Genomic DNA, 16,545 nt, shown 5'->3' on the forward strand with positions numbered 1-16,545 from the left:
TAGCCAAAGATATCCTTTATAAGTCGCTTGATAAAAAATGTTTAGTAAGATTAAAACTTTTCGACTACCAAAGAAATTTAGGAAAAAAAATAACCCAACTTTATGAAGGTAATGATCAGAGTAAAGAGAACATGTTGACTGTAGCCATTCAGAAGCATAGAAATGAAGGTTGCAAAGATGATGAGTGAATTCAATGAGAGATTTAACAGCATCTTGATCTAGCTAGACACTCTTGGGAATGGGTAAAACAACAGAGATACTGCACTTAAATCAATGTGAGTTCTTCCAAGAGAGTGAGATGTAAAAATCATAGCAATGCGAGAGTCCAAAGATCTCAATAAACTCGAGTTGCATGACCTATTTGTAGATCTTAAAGCCTATGAGTTCGAGAACCTGGATAGAAGAAGAGTCATCCACTCCTCAACCTACCAAAACTCTAGCCGCCACAACTTCAACTCAGACCGCCAATGAATAAGCTTCAAGCAAAAAAACTTCTGAAGAGATAAGCAATGAAAAATTTATTTATTTGTTATAAAAATTAGAAAATTTATGAGAAAGAACCAATCTAAATTCAATTCTTATCGCAAAAAGATCAAGCTGATGATAATCAAAGTTTTTTTAACTGTGGAAAGAAATATCATTTTATTACAGACTGTAACAGGCCTAAAAAAATTATAAAAAGCCCTTTGAAAATGATGGTTCAAAGAGGAGAAAGAACCTACAAGAAAAAGATGGATCAGAAGGTGTTAGTTGCTGAGAAAAAACAAGAGTAAATGAGATAATTCAGATTCACATCAATCGAGCTCAGAGACCTCAACAAGAGAAACTGATGATGAGAAGATCGAGTGTCTCATGGTAGATGTTGAGACGAAGACAAAAAATGTTGAGCTTGAGATTGTCGATGATGATCTGTGATCGAGCAAAAAACTTGCACTGTAGAATTATCAATAAAAATATGATTTTGTATGCTCTAAAATTAATCGCAAGTGCACGATGTCAAGTAATAGTATAATATACGTGAGTACGAGTATCGTTCCACTGAAGACTGTATTTTACAATTATTATTTTCAGTTATCAAATCTTTAGCAACGAAATTTGAAGGGTTGATTATTACTACTATGCTCAAATAAAAATGCAAATGAAAAGATTCAGGAATTAGATAATGAGATATAATATCTAGAATGGTTAATTAAAATTCCATGGGAAGTGAATTTGTTGGGAATTTCAGTTCACCTACCCCTCGTTCATTAATTAATTCGTTCGATAGTGATTTACGCTTTCGACGGGATTTCCTATTCGATTAAACACTCCCTCTCGAGCTATGCCAAACTAATTCTACTCAATGAAGTAATTAAATATCTTTAATTATTTATCAAGAGTGAATCGCATGTCGATCTATGAAATCCCCTAGTTTTCGTCCTACCAGACTATGATTATCGGCGTGTATCCAATTTCATATGTCAATGTAAATTGTAGATCCACGGACAATGCTACTCGTTCTTATCACAAGCTATTCTCTCGAACTCACTCGCAATATAAAACGTTGTTAAACTTAGCTACGCTCTAACAACACAATGAAAAACAGTAACACAATCAAGAATAAACCAACAATTGAAATATGAATTAACTAAATCAGAGTTCGGGGTAGGATCCCCTTAAATCCCAACAGATATTTAAGTTTAGCTACTCGAATTCATAATAAACATAAACACAACAATGTTTAAAAGATAAAAACTAAATTAGAAATACTAGATTTGACGAAAAACGCAAAGATGATGCCCGGAAATCTTCGAATCTTCAATCCAAGGGTGAAATCCTCTCCAAGGCTTGTGGTGCTGTCAATAATGTCTGAAAATCCCCCCCAAAAACGTCCAAATCCCTTCCATATTCTCTCCCCTTCAGAAATAAAGGAAGAAATCGGCTAAAGAAATATTTCCATTTTTAGGTGGCGCTCGGGCGGTAGAATATTACCGCTCGAGTGCCACACCCTCTGTATTCTTGCTTGGGAAGTACGACAGTCGCGCTCGGGCGGTAGAATTTCACTGCCCGAGCGCCGAGTCTTCTGTACATCAACTCTTCGGAAGGCATTTCTCGCGTCGGGGCGGTAGAATTTTACCGCCCGAGCGCCATGCTCTCTGGACTTCAGTTTCTCTATTCGCTTCTCGCGCCCGAGCGGTAAAAAATTACCACTCGGGCGCCAGCTTTTCTGCTCGTTATCTTCTTGGCTTGCACCTTTTGTCCGATCTCAGTTTTCCGGTCATTTTTCCTGCAAATTCGTCATGCACAAGTGAGACATGATCATATTCATGGCTTACTCTAAAACAAACAAAATGTAAATGAAATATACGTATACACAATGCAAACACACACAAAATTAATGCAAAAAAACACTTAAAAACTACACATATCAACCCTCTTATACTAACCTCTTTCTTGCCCTCAAACAAGATAGGTTACAGACCACAACCAAAACGTGAACCAAACCACAAATTTAAAGTGTTAAAAACAACTAAACTTATGGCGAAACAGCAAACTGACATCTCATGCCTCAGCGGGTTTTTGAACTACACCCAATTAGTCAACTCACAGCATTTATTACCACCCTTTTTTTAAAGCATTTTATAGCATTTTGATTTGACCAGAAGATGTGGTCGTGTGTGTCTGCTGTGGGTTCACCAGCTCGTGCTTCAGATAGTTTCATTTGCAAATCATGCAAGTCACCAAATCAACAATTCAACGCAAGTTTCGCTATCCTGAGTTCTGTTTCTATTCGTGACCAACAAGTAAACACAAAGCGGCATGATTGCATAGTTGTCCAACAAGGATTAAGGGGTCAATATCCATAGATGTTTCAGACAGTTCAAAAAGATGGGGAGTATACTGATCATTTTCATTATGCAATTGTCAGCATTTTTAGCTGACATTCCTCAACACCTTACATCTCCATCTTTTTAGCCTCGAGATAGGATTTCATCCCTTTTTGGCTCCCCTACACCTTACATCCCCTTTTTCTTCAAATTTTTAGTGCATAATTTTTTCATGTATACTCCTTGGGCTTTGACTATGCGGTATTTTCATTTATATGGCCTAGGGGCGACTTTTGAGGTTCGATGCATGATTGGGACGAAGATTATTCCAGGTGGATTAAAGTTTTCTATTCGAGTGCATGCCACTTGTCAGTCACGACTATCAACAGAAATTCATTCAAGTTCTACTTGTATCTCATGTTTTTCTAGTTTCCCCCAGATTTTTAAACTCCACTATCATGTACACTAGTACCAACACCCACTATGTGTGCATAAACAAATTCACAATTCACCGGGGGATTCATAATGAGTGATAAGACTAAGAAACATGTAGTTTATTTAACCCAACATCATCATCAGCTACCAACTTACTTGTTTCACCATCAACTGACCCACGTGCAAGACACAAATTAAATGACCCCCTCATACTAAGAGTGTGCAATGTCCCCATTGCACAAAAAGAAATTGAAACATATAAACGACATAAGAATGCAAACATAGGCACAAATGAAAAACGATGACAGAATGAAACAACAATAAGAACCAAAAACAGAATGCAATAGAAAATTAACAAAAAAATATAAGAAAAGAGAAACAGTGAACTCCCCTGATCACGTCTCATCCTCGTCATGCTCTGGAGGTGGCACTCCCGGAGCATCCCCCTACTGCTGATAGTCATACTGAAAATGGAACGGGGGAATAAATGATGGGGGTGGTGGTATGTTCCCTGGGTCAATGCCCCCGTGCACGAGCATAGTGCTCATCATGGATTCAACGTATGCAATATGGTCATTGACGTTCGAGTTGACCTGATCCTGATGCATCATGAAGGCGAGGGCTTCATCCATTTTGTCATTTTGGGTTCGCTTGCGGGGTTGTGGCGGCCGGCTACGTGAGGCGGCTCTGCTCGATCCACCCACATCTCTCTCGCGAGTGGGGAAGTCTATCTGTCGTTTAGCGTTCTTCCGCTATAAGTCTTCCACACAAATCAGTTTCACCGGTTGTAGCCATTCCTCGTCATCCCGGGAAAAAACCCCTGCTCTTGCACATAACTCCGAGATGATGGTGGGGAAGAAGAGACTGACATGACTGTTGTGAGCACTCATTATGATCTGAGAATTTATAAGTTTGCCCACATTGATGTCGTACCCTTCGGTGAAGGCAAATAGTAGCACCGCCCGCTCTTTTTGCACCTCTCTCTTATGTGAGACCGGCATCATCCTTCGGGCCACAAATAGATACCATAGGGCAATTCCGGCTTTCAAATACTTCTCGTCAAAACAGCTCGGTGATCCGCCCAACGGTATCCACATCGCGCCCGGAAGGCACAGCGCTGCGAGTATCGTATCATAATTGGGGTCGGCTACCAATGCTTCAAATCAAGAGTCATCAACTTCAGGTGTCTCTAATAGTGCGTTAATTGTAACCGAGTCACATGGAACAAGTTGACCTCTAACAAAAACCTTACCATCCTTCCCTTCCGCAGCATTTGCATAGAATTCCCGAACCATTGAGACCACTGCCGCCGTAGGTTGATTTCCAAATTGTTCCCATCCAAGTCTCCCCAACTCCACAAGGGGAACTAAATATCTATCTTCCATTTGCCTAAGGAATCCCCTCTTGGCAATTGGGTTTCGATGAATCTTAGCGTGTTCATATCTAGCCCTAGCTGCCTCACTCACAAAACGATGTCTATCAAATGAAGAAGATGAGGATGAAGAGCCGGGAGTACCTTTTTGTTTCTTGGGTGCCATGGTGGTAGATGATGGAGATGGTGACCTGAGGGAAGGAGATGACCGGAGAAGCGAGAGATGCTTGATTCTTACGGATGAGGGTGAGCCACGGTCCGTGATTCTTGATGTTTGGAGTGAATTGTGCTGCAAAAAATGAGAGTGAGAGTGAGTGCAAGTGAGGAGTAAGGATTGAGAAAAAGAAAAAAAAAATTCAGAATGAGAAAGGGGAAGGGAGCGGTCGAGTTTATGTGCAGGCGCACTCGAGCGGTAAAAAATTACCGCTCGAGCGCCAATCTCTCTGGAGATTTCATCATGTCAGAGGAGTTCGCGCTCGAGCGGTAATTTTTTACCGCTCGGTCGCGAACCTTCGCCCAAAATTTTTTTTAATAAATAAATAAACATATAAACTAAAATAATAAAATCGAATTAAGTAGGGAAAAGAGGTCGTTCTCAATTTATAGTCGAGAGCTTGACTGTCGGTCAGTTTCAGTTCAGATTGTCCTGGAACCGGGTGATTCCAAGTTGTGGCGCAATTGTGCCACCCATGTAGTGCTTCAGTCGCTGGGCATTGACCGTAAACTTCCCATCCTTTCCATCATGCAGTTCTACAGCTCCCGATGGGTATACTTTGGAAATCACGAATGGACCAGGCCATCGCGACTTCAATTTTCCAAGAAACAATCGCAACCAGGAGTTGTAGAGCAGGACAATTTCACCTTCTTTGAATTCTCTTTCGATGATCTGCCTATCATGAGTCTTCTTTGTCTTTTCTTTGTATGACAGTGCAAGATCATACGCCAGATTCCGGAATTCCTCCAACTGATCCAGTTGAAGCAAACGTCATTCACCTTCATCAGTAAAGTTAAAGTTTAGTGCTTTCGTTGCCCAATATCCCCGATGCTCTAACTCTACAGGTAAATGACATGCTTTACCAAACAATAACCTATATGGTGTAGTGCCTATAGGTGTTTTGAACGCAGTCCTATATGCCCAAAGAGCATCTTCTAACCTCATTGACCAGTCTTTCTGATTGACACCTACCACTTTTTCCAAAATCCGTTTGATCTCTCGGTTTGACATTTCCACTTGACCACTCGTCTGGGGGTGATAGGAGGTAGAGATCTTATGTGTGACATCGTATTTGCTCAAAAGTTTTTCAAAGAGTTTGTTGCAAAAATGGGTGCCACCATCACTAATGATTGCTCGTGGTGTCCCAAACCTGTTAAAAATATTTTTCTTTAGAAATTTCAGGACTACTTGAGCATCGTTAGTGGCATATGCTTCTGCCTCTACCCACTTAGACACATAGTCAACCGCCACCAAAATATACTTTTTCGTGAACGAACTGGGAAACGGTCCCATGAAGTCTATCCCCCATACATCAAAAACCTCACACTCAATAATATTATTTAATGGAATTTCATGACGGTTAGAGATGTTACTTGTCCGCTGGCATTTATCACATGCTAGCACATAAGAACGAGCATCTTTAAAGAGGGTTGGCCAATAGAAGCCACATTCAAGTACCTTAGATGCCGTCCTTGTTGGTCCGAAATGACCACCTATCTCACGGTCATGGCAATGGTGGAGAATTTGACCAAACTCTTCCTCTGCAACACACCTTCTGATCATAGAATCTGCACATATTTTGAACAAGAAGGGTTCCTCCCAAAAATAATATTTCAAGTCCGAAAAGAATTTCTTTCGTTGGTGAAACGATAGATTTGGTGGTGGTGTGCCTGTGACAAGAAATTTAGCGAAATTTGCATACCAAGGATAGTGTCTCACCTCAAATAGCTGCTCATCAGGAAACCAATTATTAATAGCAGGATCAACACAGTCATTACTAATAAATTCTAATATAGATAAGTGATCTGCCACCACATTCTCAACACCCTTCTTATCTTTTATTTCTAAATCAAATTATTGTAAAAATAAAATCCACCGAAGTAGGCATGGCTTTGCATCTTTCTTGGCGAGTAAATATTTAAGGGCGGAGTGGTCTGTGTAAATAATGACTTTGGACAAAACAAGATATGAATGAAATTTGTCAAGCGCAAATACTACTGCAAGTAATTCCTTTTCAGTTGTTCCATAATTCAATTGAGCCTCATCTATGGTCTTACTTGCGTAGTAAATTGTATGAAATACCTTATTTTGCCGCTGGCCAAGCACAGCCCCCACTGCAGTATCACTGGTATCACACATGACCTCGAAGGGTAGATCCCAATCTGGTGCCACCAAGACAGGAGCCGTCACCAAGCGCTCCTTCAAATCCTCATATGCCTGTAAACAGTCAGAATTAAAATCAAAAGGTGCATATTTCATAAGTAAGGAAGATAGAGGTTTTTCAATTTTAGAAAAATCTTTGATAAAACGCCGATAAAAATCGACGTGGCCTAGAAAACTTCCAACTCCCTTTATGGATATCGGAGGTGGTAAGTTCTTGATAACTTCCACTTTTGGCTTATCCACCTCTATTCCATGCGGTGATATCTTGTGCCCCAACACTATGCCTTCTTTTACCATAAAATGGCACTTTTCCCAATTCAGTACCGAATTCCTCTCCTCACATCTCATCAACACTACCTTCAGATTCTGTAAACAGTCATCAAATATTGCAAAAAATATAAAAAAATCATCCATAAATATTTCGAGAAAGGTTTCAATCATATCATGGAATATAGCAGTCATGCAGCGCTGAAATATAGCTGGGGCATTACAAAGACCAAAAGGCATACGGCGAAAAGCAAAAGTTCCATAAGAACAAGTGAAAGTGGTCTTCTCTTGGTCCTCAGGTGCAATAGTGATTTGATTATACCCCAAATACCCATCTAGAAAACAGTAAAACTCATGTCCCGCTAGTCTCTCTAACATCTGATCAATAAAGGGCAGTGGAAAGTGATCTTTACGGGTAGCATCATTTAATTTCCTATAATCAATGCACACACGCCATCCCGTAACTGTCCTAGTGGGTATTAATTCATTTTGTTCATTTGTGATAACAGTAATCCCACCCTTTTTTGGCACACATTGAACATGACTTACCCATGCACTATCAGATATGGGATAGATAATACTTTCATCAAGGAGTTTGATAGTTTCTGCTTTTACTACCTCTTGCATCTTTGGATTCAATCTTCTCTGAGGTTGCACAAAAGGTGAGTACTTTTCTTCCATCAATATCTTGTGCATGCAGACAGATGGATTGATCCCTTTGATATCCGCCACTTTCCATGCAAATGCACTCTTTTGCGCTTTCAAGACTTTCAGCAGTTTGTCCTCCATCACATCTGTCAAATAAGAATAAATATTAACAAGAAGTTTATTATTCTCACCCAGATAGACGTATTTCAGATGTGGAGGTAATGGCTTGAGCTCCAGAGTTGGTGGCTCCTCTAGGCTTGACTTCTGAGGGATCGAGTCTCTTCGATCCCCCAAGTCCTCTAATCTCATCCTTATTGGCTTCTTCCATTGCTGGTTGGCATTGAGGTATGCCACTATCTCGGCTTTCTCTGCATCCAATTCGTCTTCTCGTGATTCAGTAGTGAGAGTGGCTTTCAAAGGGTCCCTAAGAGCATCATGCACATAGTTAAACACAAGAGAAACAAAAGCATCAATTCTATAACAACTATTAGAATGCAGTGTGTGCTTAAGTGCATTAAAAACGTCAAAAGTAATCTCTTCTTCTCCCACTCTCAATCTCAACTTCCCCTCCCGCACATCAATTAGAGCCTTGCCAGTTGCAAGGAACGGTCTCCCCAAAATCAAAGGCATCTCCATATCCTCATCCATGTCGAGCACCACGAAATCTGCAGGAAAAATAAATTTGTCCACTTTCACTAGCACATCCTCAATAACTCCCCGTGGATACTTGACAGATCTGTATGCTAGCTGTAAAGACATCCTCGTTGGCTTAGGTTCTCCCAATCCAAGTTTCCTAAACACAGAAAAAGGCATAAGATTAATACTCGCACCAAGATCACACAAAGCTTTACAAAAAACAACATCACCAATCATGCAAGGAATAGAAAAACTCCATGGGTCCTTAAGTTTCGGTGGGATTTTGTTTTGCACCAAAGTGGAACAATTTTCAGTTAGATTTACCGTCATGTGATCCTCCAATTTTCTCTTGTTTGCTAAGATATCCTTCAACAATTTAGCATGACTAGGCATTTGCATCAAAGCATTAGCAAAAGGAATATTGATATGCAATTTTTTAAACACCTCAAGGAACTTACCGAATTGCGCATCAAGTTTTACTTTTTTCAATGCTGCAGGGAAAGGAGGAGGTATGACAATTTTTGATTGTGCAGTGGGTGCTGGTGTAGAGTTAGAAGATTTACCTTTGGATGTCTCAGTCTGTTCATCCGGGATCTGACTTTTTTCTGTCCCTCTAAGTTCTAAAATTTTTCCACTCTTCAACTCGATGGCCTTCACTTGCTCTTTTGGATTGGTCTCTGTGTTACTTGGCAAGGTGCTCGGCTCTCTACTTGCTATCATCTTAGCTAACTGTCCAATCTGATTCTCTAGCCTCTTTATTGACGCATCTTGATTTCGGATTCTAGTTTCGGTAGATGAGATGAACTTAGACATCGTCTGCTCCAAATTGGACTTTTCTTCTCTCGGAGGGTCAGATCTGTACATTGGTTGTTTCCCATATGGTTGTCCTTCCTGTGGTCGATTCTGACTGTTTTGGCCACCCCATGAGAAGTTGGGATGTTGCCTCCATCCAGGATTATATGTGTTCGAATACTGGTCATTACTTGGACGGTTTTGGACTCCTACTTGATTCACTGGTGCCCCTTATTGCACATAAAAAGGACCACTGTCTTGACAGTCCTTAATATAGTGTTCTCCTCCCCATTTTTCACAAAATATCTCTTGCAGACGCATAGCCGTGCCACCCATATTCAAACCATCCAATTTCATGTTCAAGACATCAAGTTGTGCAGTAATTGCAGAAAAGTCAGTTACCTGCTGTACTCCTGCACTTCTCCACTGGTTGTTCCTTTCAGATTGAGGATGATAGTTGCTAGCAGTCATCTCCTCCAATAACTCATATATTTCTTTAGCAGTTTTTTTCAATAAGTTTCCACAAGCAGTATCATCTATCATAGTACGATTGGGAGTAAGCAAGCCATAACAAAAGGTTTGAACGACTAACCCAAGTGGTAGTTCGTGATGAGGATATCTTCGTAATAGATCTTTGAAGCGCTCCCATGCCTCATATAAAGGCTCCTGCTCGAATTGAGCAAATGTGGTGATGTCTGCCCGTAGCTTCATGGTCTTAGACGGAGGAAAGTATTTAATGAGAAACGCTTTTGCCATGTTCTCCCATGTGGTGATCGAACCTACAGGCAAACAATTTAACCATGCTTTAGCTTTTTCACGTAAGGAGAAAAGAAATAAACGCAACCTAACAGCATCATCAGAAACTCCATTAAATTTAAAAGTATCGCAAATTTCAAGAAAATCTTCGATGTGCGTGTTTGGGTCATCTACTGCAGATCCCCCAAACTGGACTGTATTCTGAATCATCTGAATTATAGCTGGCTTGATTTCAAAGTGGTTTGCTCGCACAATAAGCCTCACAATGCTGGGGCGTGCTCCATCCAAAGAAGGCTGGGCATACTCTAGCATCGGTATGCGGCGTGGCATCTCAACATGTCTATCATCATGGTGTTCTTCCTCGTGCTCGTGCCTCTCCATCAGTTCTTTCAGTCTCTGCTGATGTCTTCTCCTGCGGAAAGTTCTTTCAATTTCAGGGTGGTCGAACTGCTCAAGCTCCACGTCAAGTGACTTTGGCATGCACTGGAAGAGATATCTGTAATAGAATATGGAGTGTTAGCTCAAGAAAAATAAAACAATGCTAAAGAAAATAACTACAACTAAAATTGTGAATTAACTGTCCCTGGCAACGGCGCCAAAAACTTGATCGAGCAAAACTTGCACTGTAGAATCCTCAATAAAAATATGGTTTTGTATGCTCGAAAATTAATCCCAAGTGCACGATGTCAAGTAATAGTATAATGTACGTGAGTACGAGTATCGTTCCACTGAAGACTATATTTTACAATTATTATTTTCAGTTATCAAATCTTTAGCAAAGAAATTTGAAGGGTTGTTTATTACTACTATGCTCAAATAAAAATGCAAATGAGAAGATTCAGGAATTATATAATAAGATATAATATCTAGAATAGTTAATTAAAATTCAATGGGAAGTGAATTTGTTGGGAATTTCAGTTCACCTACCCCTCGTTCATTAATTAATTCGTTCGATAGTGATTTACGCTTTCGACGGGATTTCCTATTCGATTGAACACGCCCTCTCGAGCTATGCCAAACTAATTCTACTCAATGAAGTAATTAAATATCTTTAATTATTTATCAAGAGTGAATCGCATGTCGATCTATGAAATCCCCTAGTTTTCGTCCTACCAGACTATGATTATCGGCGTGTATCCAATTTCATATGTCAATGTAAATTGTAGATCCACGGACAATGCTACTCTTCTTATCACAAGCTATTCTCTCGAACTCACTCGCAATATAAAACGTTGTTAAACTTAGCTACGTTCTAACAACACAATGAAAAACAGTAACACAATCAAGAATAAACCAACAATTGAAATATGAATTAACTAAATCAGAGTTCGGGGTAGGATCCCCTTAAATCCCAACAGATATTTAAGTTTAGCTACTCGAATTCATAATAAACATAAACACAACAATGTTTAAAAGATAAAAACTAAATTAGAAATACTAGATTTGACGAAAAACGCAAAGATGATGCCCGGAAATCTTCGAATCTTCAATCCAAGCGTGAAATCCTCTCCAATGCTTGTGGTGCTGTCAATAATGTCTGAAAATCCCCCCGAAAAACGTCCAAATCCATTCCATATTCTCTCCCTTTCAGAAATAAGGGAAGAAATCGGCTAGAGAAATCTTTCCATTTTTAGGTGGCGCTCGGACGGTAGAATATTACCGCTCGAGCGCACACTCTCTGTAATCTTGCTTGGGAAGTGCGACACTCGCTCTCGGGCGGTAGATTATGCATATGTTTCAAGATCGATATGAAGAGCACATGTGGTTTGTGTCAATTCTTAGGAGACTACTGATCTCTTGGTTCAAGCCGCTGAATCTACGATCTTATGTGATAATACAAGTGTAATGATCATAGGCCATAGGCTGAACCAACATAAACCTTAGCCCATATCCATGCACCACTACGGGTCATGGTCATTAGAAGTAGCTCAACTGGTACGAACACTTTAAAAATCTAGGTACTTAAGTGAGGAGGTCATGGGTTCAAGTGTTAGGAGAGGCAAAAGAAACCACTTTCCAGGGGTGGGATATTCTATGAGTGACGGTGCATGGACATGGTCTAACCGTTAAACTCCAACCCCATTATGACGAATCAGATATGAGAAAATCGAGGTGGATACATTGAACTCAACTGTTTCAGTTTAAGAATTATTGCACAATATCATACTAACTCCTGATTGATAGATTGTTTCATAAAGTGTCTAATGTCAATCAAATTTTAGAATCGACATGGTCTAAAACCAAAAAAAGCTAAGGAACATTTAATGAAGTGTACGATATTGAAAGTGATAAGACCATTCTGTGACGAGATAACACAAATGATCATTGAAAAACAAAATCCGAATGTTGGAGTTTTCAACTATTAAATTGCATACTCAAGACAGAAGGAAAAAAGCGAACAACTATCTGATCTTAACTTTACAAGCTTACATCTTTCAAGTCTACAATATTTCAAGATCTTTGAGCACACTTAACGATCATACTTCAAGTTTCTCAAGTAAGCACACACATATAATAATCTATCATATTTCGATTATCATATCCTACCAACTCAAGCCGTTTAAGCTGACCATTGGATTATATTGATTTTTCTGGTGAACTGAGAGTTCTTAAACATCCAAAATTTGTTGAGTGTAAAGTAAAAGTTTCAACCTAAGCAATGACAAGTTTCTTTTACATTACGCACTTTACACTACATGTTTGTATATCTAGTCATTTCTTATTATACATTGTTATCTCATATATATTTTATCACTAGTCAAGTCCAACCATTTTCGTATTTATTTATTTTCATTGGTCTAACAAAACTAACCGCTCAAAAATTAATCTTAATAGTCTAAAAGCTTTTAAAGACATAATATTTATCAAAGTTTTTTAAAATATTTATTTATCTCACTACAACAATAAATGGCTATTGTGACACTTTTTTTAGACACTTTTAATTAAATGTTATTACAAATACTTAATAATGACACTTGTAAAAAATTAATAATGTGTAAAATAAAAAAATATATTAGATTAGTTATCATGACATTTTTAATTGATGTCATCTTTTATATGGAAGGAAACAATTACTTTTCCCACATCGTAAAAAATCATTAAAAACTAAAAAATTTCACTATAAATAAGTGTGAGAATATTTGGGTTAGATAAATATTGGAGGAGGGAAAATAATTGTCTCCCTCCATATAAAAAATGACATCAATTAAAAATGTCAGGATAACTAATCTAATATGTTTTTTTTATTCTCACATTTATTTTATCTAATTTTCCCTCCTCCTATATTTATCCAACCCAAATATTCCCACATTTGTTATTGTCACTATAAATAATATACACGACACTTTTAGTTGTCATTATAAATGATTTTAACTGACATATAAATTTGTCATTATTACTATAATAACAAGACATCTATAAATGTATTTAAACATGAGTTTTCCTGACATTTAAAATTGTCATTATATGAATAATTAGTAACACGTATGAAGTTGTCATTAACATCTTATAATGACATTAAAAAATGTCAGTAATTTTAAGACGACATTGGAATAGCTGACATTTGTTGGAGGTGTCATTAAAACTTAAATGTCACTAAATATTGAATATGATGACATTTATGAATGTCACCACAAGCAATTATTCTTGCAGTGTCTCCTCTTAATTTTAATTCGAGCCCAACCCTATTTCTTTTTTATTTTGATGCAAATCTTAAACATCACGGGCCACGACAGTTCACATATTCTTAATTTATTTAGTGAAGTATAAAAATAACCAACAACCCACGACATATACAATAGATATTTCAAAATATAATTTTATATTTTTACTATTTCTAGATAAATAAATAAATAAATAACTACTTAAATTATTACACACGAAAAACTTTCCTATTAATGCGCCGCCTACCCTGTTAAATTAAGATTAACTTTGCCCTGGATAGCTCGCGCCTACCCTATTGAAATTGGGTAAACCACCTGCCCAATTATTATTATAGGATTTCTACCTAATTTTATTTTATTCACATTGAGCTTGAACGGTGAAAGTTTTTTATTTTACAAATCTGCACCAAATCTTTTATTTTCCACACTAAAATTAAACTTTAGTTTGTTATGTTTTCAAAAATATGTTTTGCAAATCAATATTTTGAGAAGATCTATTGGGGAATGTGATAATTTTTTGGTTACTTCTGTAATTACTGTAGATGATAAATTAAAATAAAAACTCTTTTGTTAATCTTAAATTTTATTTTTTTTCCTTTTTTATCTGAAATAATTTATAGGGAACACAAAATGTCAGTCAAATTATTTATAAAATACATAAAAATTAATGGGGTTTACAAGATTTCGATTTACCAAAATTTCTTAAAGTTGGAATGTAAATAACTGTACCTTATATTATGTATATTTTGACTCTAAATATCATGTCATAAGGAAAATTTTTAGGATATAAAAACTTTTACAGAAAAAATTTAAATCATTAGAATATAATTAAATGGACTAAAGTAAATGAATTAGGTCATTTAAGTAAGCAGTGAATATATGAAGAAATTTAAATGAAAGGGAAACAGGTTATTTAAAAATAAATTATTTGAGATTTTTTATAAGAATGAAAAAATTTAAGCTGCTTTGGTCATTATTATTTTTTTAATTATAGACTTCCCATCTATTTATTGGAGCCTTGTTGCATATTCTTTCTAGCACTTGGCAACAATTAAGACAAAAACGATGGAAGCAAAACTGGAAACGCAAGAACTAAAGAAAGAAGAAAAAGAAGCACAGGCTGCCCTAGTGGATATATGGAAGTATGTGTTTGGTTTCGCTCCACTGGCGGTACTAAAATGTGTCATACAACTCCAAATAGCTGAGACCGTGGAACGGCACGGCGGATCCATCACGCTCCCTGAGCTATCCGTCGCTTTACAGTGTTCCCCCTCTGTCCTCCACCGTATCATGAGATACTTGATTCACCTCGGTTACTTCAAGCAAACTCGGATAATTGGAGACCAAGAATCATCAGTCAGCTACACCCAAACGTCACGTTCTCGATCACTGTTGAGAGATGGCATGTCATCTATCCTCCTGCTGGAGAGTAGCCCCGTGATGCTCGCGCCTTGGCATAACCTAAGCAAACGCGCTTCGGTTGATGGCGATTCTGCATTTGAGACTGCGTTTGGTGGGGTAAGTTTTTGGGAATATGAGACGGCGAATCCGGAAGATAGTAAGTTGTTCAATGATGCAATGGCATGCCATGCGGGGTTGCTCGTCTCATCCATCATTGACCAGTATGCTGAGGTGTTCGAGGGGATCCGTTCCCTAGTGGATGTTGGTGGTGGTGACGGGTCGGCTCTTAACACCTTGGTGAAGGCTTGTCCATGGATTCGAGGGGTTAACTATGATCTCCCTCATGTCGTGTCCGTCGCGCCTAATCATGGTGAAGGTGTTGAGCATATTGGTGGCGACATGTTTGAAATGGTTCCAAAGGGTGATGCCATTTTTCTTATGGTAAGACCTTTTTTTACATCTATTTATAGTTTTAGAAACATTATAATTATTCATCATGACCAAGTACGTATGGATAGCGCATTTTAAGCACTACAAGTCTATATATAACTCTTATATTCTTCATAATGTAGAGAGTGTTACACGGTTGGAGTGATGAAGACTGCATCCGAATACTGAGAAACTGTATGGCCGCGATTCCTAAGGATAAGGGGAAGCTGATCATAGTGGAGGCGGTGATTAGATCAGAAGGCGAAGGGGACGACAAGTATACCGAGATTCATCTTGCACTTGACATGATGATGATGATTCGCACGGAAAAAGGCAGAGAGAGGACTTCTAAAGAATGGGAATACTTGGTGAATGAGGCTGGGTTTACAAAGTTTACAGTGAAACGCATTCGAGCTGTTGCATCTGTCATAGAGGCTTATCCATGACAGATCTTGATATATGTTGCAATGGACTAATGGTGGTTGATGATCGCACAACGATCAAATGTTTCTCTAACTTAACAAAATAATGTATCAATAAATGAATAATTTTTCAGCCTTTAATCACGGATGATTTCATCCATTTACCTTCCATGGATTTTCCCGTAATATTTCTCCTCCTTTGATCTTCCTGGAAGATTGCATGTTGTTCGTGGCAGGAAGCACACTTCTATATCTATATCTAGTTTTGTGATGAGGTTTTGCTTCCTATTTCCGTTTCTCCTTTTTCTACTCTTTAATCTCCATTCTCTTTTTTCGAAATAAAATTAAAATAAGTTAACCCTTGTTTATAACTTTAGGCAAAAACTTGTGTGAGACAGTCTCACATGTCTTATTTTGTGAGACGAATATCTTATTTGGGTCATTCCATGAAAAATTATTACTTTTTATGCTAAGAGTATTACTTTTTATTGTGAATATTGGTAAGATTTACCCGTATCACAGATAAAAATTCGTAAGACCG

At 38.1% G+C, this 16,545-nt stretch overlaps 1 protein-coding gene and 1 non-coding gene across 2 annotated transcripts; both read left to right on the top strand.

Moving 5' to 3' along the window:
• The first annotated feature begins 9,935 nt into the window (after nucleotides 1-9,935).
• Nucleotides 9,936-10,041, top strand: LOC142528165 (small nucleolar RNA R71). The gene has a single exon (XR_012815646.1). It is a non-coding gene; the product is annotated as a small nucleolar RNA R71 (small nucleolar RNA).
• A 4,754-nt stretch (nucleotides 10,042-14,795) lies between these two features.
• On the top strand, nucleotides 14,796-16,175 carry LOC142526980 (acetylserotonin O-methyltransferase-like). Its single transcript, XM_075631678.1, has 2 exons — nucleotides 14,796-15,594; nucleotides 15,726-16,175. Exons 1-2 carry the CDS (start codon nucleotides 14,818-14,820, stop codon nucleotides 16,026-16,028), a joined length of 1,080 nt encoding a protein of 359 aa, XP_075487793.1. The 5' UTR covers nucleotides 14,796-14,817; the 3' UTR covers nucleotides 16,029-16,175.
• Nucleotides 16,176-16,545: the final 370 nt, after the last annotated feature.

This window comes from Primulina tabacum, chromosome 15 (genome assembly GCF_025594145.1).
Source record: "Primulina tabacum isolate GXHZ01 chromosome 15, ASM2559414v2, whole genome shotgun sequence".
NCBI classification, from domain to species: domain Eukaryota; kingdom Viridiplantae; phylum Streptophyta; class Magnoliopsida; order Lamiales; family Gesneriaceae; genus Primulina; species Primulina tabacum.

Coding starts and splice junctions, on each gene's coding strand:
- LOC142526980 (XM_075631678.1), top strand. CDS start 14,818: ATGGAAGCAAAACTGGAAACGCAAGAACTAAAGAAAGAAGAAAAAGAA. Junction 15,595..15,725: donor GTGATGCCATTTTTCTTATG/GTAAGACCTTTT, acceptor TTCATAATGTAG/AGAGTGTTACACGGTTGGAG.